Source organism: Metopolophium dirhodum, chromosome 1, assembly GCF_019925205.1.
Source record: "Metopolophium dirhodum isolate CAU chromosome 1, ASM1992520v1, whole genome shotgun sequence".
NCBI lineage: Eukaryota > Metazoa > Arthropoda > Insecta > Hemiptera > Aphididae > Metopolophium > Metopolophium dirhodum.
The window spans coordinates 132,147,181-132,156,841 of NC_083560.1; the positions used below are offsets into that span (position 1 = coordinate 132,147,181).

Sequence of the window (9,661 nt, forward strand, 5' to 3'; positions counted from 1 at the left end):
ATGTATTAGTTACCTATGTGCTATATTATAAATATTTATTGAAATAATATATTTTAATTTATACCATTTATACAATTTTTAAATTATTCCAAAAATATTATTTTATTTTTACAATTTATACCGAGATCATAATATATTATACCATAATTTTATTTAGAACATAATATTATGCAACATAAAATTTTATAATATATATAGATAGGTAGGTCCTCTGCTGTCGGTTCAAACGGAAAAAAAAAAAAAAAGGTAGGTATGTATAATTTAATTATAAAATTTGAATTCTAATAAATATTAGATATTAAAAAAATGGAATGAACATACTAACATTTTATATTCGGGACTTAATTTACCAATCCCGGAAATATATTATGCTTCCGGCCCGTATAGTATTTATAATAGATAAGGTATTAACTTTTGTTTCTAAAAAAACTTGATTCATTCAAAATTAAAATAGGTGTATAAATTGTAATGTTATTTAGTAAATTATTTAAAAGTAAATACCAGCTATAATATTGTAAAAATAATTTTTATCTTAAGACATTTTTTTTTCAATTTGAAGAAAAGTTGGTAATTATTGTTGAAAAAACTCGAAATATTAAAAATAAGATTAAAAATAGCAGTAATATGTGTTGAAAAATATTTATTTTGTTTACAATAATCGGTACAGCAACAATTACAAATCATTTTTCCTTTAGCTGGGATCTTAAACATTGGAGCCAGTGTATTGGTTGTAGCTATTGGTCCTGGTGTTGTAGTTGTTGAAGTTGTCTGTTGTTATATTGCTGATGATCTTTATTAATTCTATTATGTGTACATAATAATCGGTTTATCTCTGCTAGTTCTGTAAACATAGTAATAATAAATTATTCTACTACTTATTGCAGTATAGAGTCGAAGCCAAAAGTATGTGTAGTTGGTGACTTGGTCAATATTGAAACATTTTAGGTAACGTTCACAAACCAACAGCTCGCGAATTTCAAATGTATATTGAATAAGACAATTTATGTATATATATTATATTATTTATAAATATTCATTTATTCATATAATAAGTACCTAAGTAAAATTATTTCTCAAATTGTAAATTTCCCGCCAACAGCTGTACTTGATATCTTTTGTGATATCCTCTCGCGGTAGCTGGAGTCACCAACCACACATAGTATACGTTTGTCCCAGATTATAAATATAGTGATTAATGTACGATATATAATCTAATTATTAAAAAATAAATGTAAATCGGTATTATTTGTAAATAAGTACCTACTAACCTAAATTTCTTTAAATTTTATTAAATATTGTACAATATATATATATTTTTTAATAATAGGATAATAGAATTTTCGTTTGAATTCACTCAGGCGTGTAAAATAGGGCACGGGTGCTACACAATTTAAAGGGCAAATAACAAAAATTGTTGGGGAAAATTTAACACATGTAGATTATTTATAAAATATTAATATATTTTATTTTGTTTTAAAAAAATATTGAATGTACGTTAAAAATGTAAATAAGTACCAAGTTACAACCAACTTTCAATCATAATTGTACAATATTATAGATTCCTAGTAATTGTAAGTTGGTAACAATCTGCTGTTCATTAGGTGTCTAGAGTCTTTAAATATATAATAAATAATATTAGGCAATTATATTTTAGGGCAAGGGATGCTATAGCATCCCTGCATCCCAGTCAGTCCGCGCCTGAATTCACTTATCCGTGCCACACTATTCCGCAGAGTATACTGTACCAATAAAATATATTATGCTTAATTATTATGTATTATTGTGCATTGCCATTCAACAGGTTTAAAATTAGGTATTTTAGTATTCAATTTATGAACAAGGCATAGAAACTAATTTTAGTTCAAATAAACAGGTACTTTATACCTTATGCAAAGATCAATTGAATAATGTTCAATCTTCTAAAATTAAAACTTTGAAAATAAAATAATTAACAAAAAATTTTATAATTTACCTATATTTGAATAGGTACATCAAAAATTTTGAAAATGTTACTACTTCTGATTGTGTAACTTAACATATTATTATAGGTACCTACCTAATTAAATTAAAACTATTAAAAAACACTAGATATGGGTGATGCAAATATCTCCGTTGTTGAAAATGTAGGGGTTTTTTTTTATTGAACTATGGCCATTAGCAGTCTTGTTTTTTTTAAAGTGGGGGGGGGGGGGAGTCGGTTGGTTGAAACACGTTTTAAGGTTTGTCAGAATTTAAAGTTGGATACCCGTAGGTTTCTGCCATGCCCGGGTGGGGGAGGCGACATCTCTCTCCGGACACCGTGACTGTCCGTAGAAAAATGCCGCCCGTGGCCGGGTTCAAACCGGCGTCGGTCCAAGTCGAAATCGACGCCTTAGTCCGCTCGGCCACTCCGTTCCCCAAATGTAGGTTTATATATTATACTTATAATGTACCTATATCTAAATAAAAGCTTTTATTATTTAAAAAATTTGTGTATTCATTTAAATTGAATTGGACCAATATTTACTTACATTAAAATAACTTAAAAATGTTTTATTACTGATGAATGTTAAAACTTTTTTCTAAAATAACTATTTTATATTAATTTATTAGTATTAAAAATTGAAAAGTTGTGTTATTATAATGTAAAATGACGAGCTCTTAAAGTTATTTGTCACCTTAAAAACAATAATTTATACCTACCCCCACCCGTGAAATAAAATCACTAAAATAAAATAACATAAATTACTTTTCGAGATCCTCATGGCAATAGGATTGCATGTAAGTTAGGGTGCAAGCAGCCTTACAGCAGTCGTCGACGATATTGCGCCGTACTCGATGATTAGTATCTGAAATGAACAACATAAATAATCATTTTATACTGGTAAAGGTATTATTCTTATTAGTTATTACTATAATAGCTATAGTGTTTTAAATAAGGTTATTTACGAGTAGCCTAATTAACTTCAGCCTTCTCTTTGATAATAATTTGTATTTTGAACATTTAAAAATTATAAATCATTCTCATAATCCAAATACCAACCTATATTATCATATTATACCTATTATAATATATCGATAATATATTATTAAAAAAAGTATAGGTTTCATTGTCCTTAGATTACCAAATTAACGATGTGTTAAAAATAGGAGTAATTACCAGTGTTCGGAATAGATAACTAAAAAATTATCTAGATGAAAATAAAGATAACATAAATGGAATTTATCTTTTTTTTCTATTTTAGATTCTGAGCGGAGCGAGGCATCCTGTGGTTTTAAAATGGTGTTTATTTTTTATTTTTTTTTTATCCTGTATACAACATTTCTAACAGAAAGAGTGCTTCAATTTCAACATATTGTTTCTTATATTTTAGAAAATTGGATCAAGGTGGTACTTTAAAGAGGTCATTTTTCGATTTTATCAATAACAATTTTATGCTACGGGAAAAACCACCGAAAAATTACAAAAAACCACTAAAAATGGGGTTTTAATTTCTAACGCTTTGTTTATCACTATAGAAACGAATAAAAAAAAATAATATTATAATATCAATGCAACTTACAGGCTATAATAAAAAATAACAATATAAAATATCCAGACTGACAAGCTGTCTCCGCTCAGAATCGTTTTTCTTATACAATGATATTATATAATTGGGTTCAAGTTTAATACAATCCGTTATACATGACCCACTTGTAACCTATTGTACATCCACTAACCCACTTTTTTTTAAATATTAATCGAGTTGTAAATTGCCTATGTACCTATGCATTAAAATATAGCCACTTGTAAATCATATTAAACTAATTACCAATAATGAAGTTACTGACATTCTCCTTATCAAATATAAAAAATCTAATGGTCTAACGATTAAGATGCTCATGCCTTAGTAGTTCTTGTTTGTAAAATAATACTGTAGGTAATTAAAAAATATTTATAATTGTTCATTAATATAATTTTTGTAGAGGCACATTTTATATTAAAATTTCTAGATACATTTATCTAAATATGCCAATTTTTAGGGATCCGTACGGTAAAATGGGACCCTATTACTAAGGCTCCACATCGCCCGTCTGTCCCCAGGCTATATCTCATGAACCATGAAAGTTAGCAAGTTGAAATGTTCACAGATTATGTATTTCTATTGCCGCTATAACAACAAATCCTAAGAATATATAATATAAGCAGTGTTGCCAACATGTTTATAGATGATGGTACGGAACCCTTCGTACGCGAGTCGGACTCGCACTTGGCTGGTTTTTTTTATTTAAGCTAAACATTAGATAAACCGTAACATAATTATTTAGATACTTTGAAAGATAATTTATTTAAAAAAATGTTATCCATATAATTCCCAACACTGGTAGTTACTCAACTAGAGTTCTGATTTAATGTTTAAAGTATCCAACAAAACAATATAATTCAAATGAAGATGCGATTATTAATTATACCGCTTTACGGGCTTACCTTCAACCTGTTTAGGAAGGATACGCTCGGGGACTCTGCAAATCAGCCCCATAATAATCGGGATGGCTGAACCGCAAAAGTGATTTTGGGTGCCCCATTCTATAGTTTCAGGGACCCTTGGTGCGCAGTTTACCATCAGATTGAATGTTAATATCATAACTACCACATTCTTATAACACCTGAAATACAAATACTTTGAAACTGACTATATATATAAACATCAATACGTTAGGTAGGTATACATAGGTTATAGGTACCTATAACCTAATCTATGATAAGTAATAATAATATTATGTTTTACTATTTAATGATTTACTTATAGACTTATACAATTTCGAGAAATTAAGATTGGTAAACAAGAATTTGGTTATAGAAATCGTACAAGATTATAATTTTGTGTAACGCTAATAAAGTAAACGCTACCTGTGGTGGCTCGAATGATGCTCAATATCTAATGGTGAAGTGCAGTGCATTTTTTAATAACAAACAAATTAACGAATCACATAACTTTGAAGTGCCGGTGATTCGAAATTGATTAAATTCACAATTTATTTTTGTCATTTACATTAAAAAAGATATAGTGAAAAAAATTGACGAATAACGAAATTATTGAAACACTTTTAGAAATATTTTGATGATGAATAATTTCAAACCTAAATATTATTGTCATAATTGTACATCGATAATACAAGCATAACTTGCAGTATCACAAAAACTACTGGTGGTTCACATACCTATCACAGTTATTGTACCAAATGTGAAATAATCCCTAGCTATTTTGTGTCAGTTGATACATTACACAGAAATTACTAACATAGTTATTCCTTATTACCTACACCTAATTTAGCGCACAGGGAACGGGTATGTAAAATATAGGTAGATAGGTACATGGTGTAATAGATTTTAATATAAAATACAGGGTAATAATGTATTTAGTACCAGAGACTGGTACCGGAACCTTTAAAATATTAAGAACCGGAACCGGAACCGAAACCTTTATTTTAATAAATAAAGTACCTACCGGGACCGAACCGGAATTTTTACATTAAATAGGTTTTTTTAGGTTCAAAATAAAATAATTGTATTTATAGAGAACCAGTACCATACCGATACCGATAAATTCAAAAGGTTCCAGTCCTTATAATTACTAGTTAGTACAAAACACAGTATTATCACCCAATGGAAATTTTATATCTGAATTAATGATATTATACTACTTATAAGACTTTATAGAAATATTATGCACTGTTCTCTTACCAAAAAATATTTAAATAAAAACACAAACAAATATAATATGAAACTATTAATTAAAATTTTAATTATTTACTCTTCTGAAATCAATAATTTTGGTATTTATTGTAAAAATGCAATGACTATTATGAATACAAAAAGATATAGGTAGGTATTAAATAAATATTGAGCATTTTACTTACATCATAGTTTATACATTTAATGAATGGATATCGTCGTTCAAAACTGTAACCTATAAAATTAAAGTCGACAAATTAATTCAAAGATTAATTATCATTACAATCTTCTGAAATCATCGTATAATTAGTGAAAACATGCAATATTTAAAATCATATGATTTTTGTTCGAGATTTTGTAAACACTCGAGTATTTGTATAATACATTAGTAATATAAATTACTTGGATTATTAATTATAAAAAAGAATATTATATTTAAAAATGCATGACGATGGTTCTACACCTAAATTAGCTATAATATTGTTGATAAAATTTTAAGATTTGGGCTAAATATTACAAGAAAGTCTACAGTTAAATTTTTATGAGCGTTTGATGTTCATATTTTTACAACATTGCATATTCACTCGATTTCTCATGTAGTATTTTTCTTATTTTGTTGTAATTCAAAAACGAATAACCGGAATAACTGTAAATACATGAAAACTTCACTGAATATTTAAATTTGTATTTTCTAAACACCATACAATTTCTAAAATAATATGTTAAATAGTTTTGAGTTGTGTACAGTTAATTTCAAATTTCAAATTTCAAGTTTTTTTCTTTTTTTTTTCTATAAATGTCAATACAATTTCATTGGTTGGGTTAAAATGCGTGAACAATTAAGACAAGGCTCCTGATGTACTGTTACAATAGCAGATGAAAAATATTAATAATCCATTGGCACGCTTTTTTTTTATAATTATTTCGTAGTTAAAAATGTATAAAATGTTTAACTTTTATAGCTAAAGATAAAATATTGAAAACCAAGTTCTACGTAAATAGGTTAAATATAAAATAATTTATTCATAATAATAACATCATAAAATATACTTAATAATATCATAGGCTGACTATATACTATATCTTTGAATTCAAATTTAACACAATCCATTACAGTGACCCACTTATAACCTACTGTACAGCAGAGCGACACCCACTTGCCCACCTTTTTTATTAGATACACCTGTTATTTGTATAATAGCAACATTTTTTACTGAAATTAACTACCTATATAATTGTCGAAAAATTATAGTTGGAATAAAAATTGTTGACCAGAATGAATACATTGTATCACTAACCGTTCTGAGCTGTGTTTGGACAAACTTCTTGACTTGACGATGATTTTGTAGGTGAACGTGGTGGTGGAGAGGATACTTGCACAGATACGACAGCTGCCGGCAGACTAATATCGTATCTGTAATATTGACCCGGTCTTTACCCCAAATGAAGATGGTAGGGACGACCCAAAACACGACAGGTAGTGTGGTAGGGGGTGGCTAACGTCGGCCTTGCCAAGGGACGTTTGAAAGGAGGGGGTGGACCAATACTGCCTATATCCTGGTCAATTTTTCATAATAATGATATTATTTGTTTTGGGAATTATTGGCCTTGTTACTATTTAATTACAATGGAAATAAGTCATTAATCCACGAATTGGGTAACCAGAACTGTTCAATCGTCTTTAAACATGACGTGCCGATATTTTACAACATATTGCCAATTATTTGTTACAGTTTTCTCAATGGCTGGGCGTGACAAATTGTTTGATTATGGCCAAATTCGTAGCTACCTGAATCAGTGTACCTAATCATCCAAGATAAATCATTTTTCGTTCGACTAAAACTTTGAAAATTTAATACAATGTTCCTTGTACCAGTTACCGATTATACTATCTCTTTATATTATACATATGTTGTTTTTTTATCTCATAATTGAATCATTTTTTTTTCAATAGTTTTCATCGCATTGCTTTTACTACTTATTAACCAACATTTTACATAGCTACTTGGTATAAAACTAAATTAGTGAGTGAACCGACACATTGTGTTAATAAAAATGATGATATTATAATATGTTTAGGCGTTAATGTATTTATTTTCTATGTAACTATATTATTCCTAGCACTAATACTTCTTTCACATTCAGAAAGAGGAATTTCTATTGTATTAATTTAAATTATTAATCATATTAATGAATGAACTAGACAGTGAAAATGTATTTGTGTCCTTGAATTCGTGAACGAAAGCTTCTAACGGTAGACACTTTTACCGGATGTTTCATCTACTTGAAATTGTATACTCCAATATCCGATAAATGTTTGAAATACTTGTACTTATATATGAGCTTATGCTATTAAATTTAAATTAATTGAAAATGTTGCAGATGATTAATTTGTCTTTTTATATTAGACACAAAATTAGTAGGTACCACCTACCTACTTAGGTACAAACAATATACGACATGAATTATACGATGTACTCTTTATAGTTTTTTTTTAAGTAAATGCCTGTGAAAAAAAAATATTACCTATCAGTTATCAATCTTGTTTTTTAAATTCAGATAAGAATGATTTTAATTATAACATAGAAAAAAAATTGTAATCCGTGGATAAATGTGAAATTTGGTTTGATAAAAAATAATAATATTAATTTTTTCAAATATTTATTTCGGAGCAAGTAAAGAGATGCACTTAATATATTATATTGAATTGTAATGTGTAATATTATATGAGCTAAATTGTGCGTGTATCACTACCGGCGACATATAGTTAAGTCAAAATATTAAAACATCTAAAATATTAAAATATCTAAAATACTAAAATATCTAAAATATTTAAATATTTATTTTATGTTAGTAATTCAAATAGACAATAGTAAATACCTGATCGAAGCGATGTAGTCAGATGTCGAACAAAATAATTTTGAATATTGATAAATGTAGGTGTTCTGTGTTCGTTGTTAACACGAAGAGTGCCCGTAGTAAGTTACGCGCATTGATTATGTAGCCTTTTTTTTAAGCTGTATCAAGATTATTTTCGTAGTTCGTTACAAAATACTAATATAAATTTCGATAATAATTAATTAACGAAAGCAATACAACACTATTATACTATGTTATAGGCCAGTGGTTTTCAAACTGGGTGCCGCAGGTTAGGTTTCAACTATTCATCCAAAAATAAAAATATAATTAATGCAAATTTGTTAGCCCATCAAGCCCACATTTCTCATTAAATGTATACGCGTATAATCAAAAACAATTTTGTTCGTCTAATTATTAAGTGGGAAAAAAAGGTCGGTGTGTCGTGAACATTTTTGAGGAGCACGGCGTGCCGTGTTTAATAAAAGTTTGTCAACCACTGTTATAGGCTATAGTAATGTTGTGTACCGTTATCGGTCGTCGCCGACGATAAACAATTTTCCAAGTACTTACGAGCTACCATTGATTATAAACTCTACTGATTAATTTTTCTTATAATTAAATGAAGAATATTATAAAATATGTTTGAGTATTTTCAAGCCACTGAGTAAAATGTAAAATATTATGTATAATATTGCTACTGTTTAACTATACTCCAAAACTGACCTCGTAGGAAGAGACACCTACTAATGGATAGCTACTAACAGATACGTAGGTATGAAACTTTGACTTTGGGTGGTGTAATGGCAGAAAGCCAAGTCAAAGTTTGGTACGAGCGTCAAAGGAAACGGCGAACGGAAAGCACAATGGCTGCATGCCGTGGACTATGACCATGCACTTTTCAACGCCTATCACTGGTGTCTCCCGATATAAAATAATGGAAACACTATTGTTTTATTACTATAACTATTGATCTGGCCGGATCCCTATCGAACGCGATAGCAGCAATGTGAAGAGGAAAATACTATTTATTCTAGAACATTGTCCTATGCGCTGCCGCATGCAAAACGGCTGATGGACGCCGTAATAGAAAACGAGACAAGGTTAAAC

General features: G+C 28.8%; 1 protein-coding gene across 2 annotated transcripts; it reads right to left on the bottom strand.

Moving 5' to 3' along the window:
- Nucleotides 1-623: 623 nt before the first annotated feature.
- LOC132936478 (insulin-like growth factor II) lies at nucleotides 624-8,682 on the bottom strand. Of its 2 annotated transcripts, none has more exons than XM_061003209.1 (5): nucleotides 8,576-8,682; nucleotides 5,881-5,930; nucleotides 4,448-4,626; nucleotides 2,729-2,828; nucleotides 624-841 (listed from the first exon to the last, which is right to left on the bottom strand). In XM_061003209.1, the coding sequence occupies exons 2-5, from the start codon at nucleotides 5,883-5,885 to the stop codon at nucleotides 805-807; spliced, it is 321 nt and encodes a 106-aa protein (XP_060859192.1). In that variant the 5' UTR covers nucleotides 5,886-5,930; nucleotides 8,576-8,682; the 3' UTR covers nucleotides 624-804. The 2 variants fall into 2 exon arrangements, with proteins under 2 accessions (XP_060859192.1, XP_060859193.1); XM_061003210.1 differs by lacking the exon at nucleotides 8,576-8,682 and adding an exon at nucleotides 6,994-7,097.
- Nucleotides 8,683-9,661: the final 979 nt, after the last annotated feature.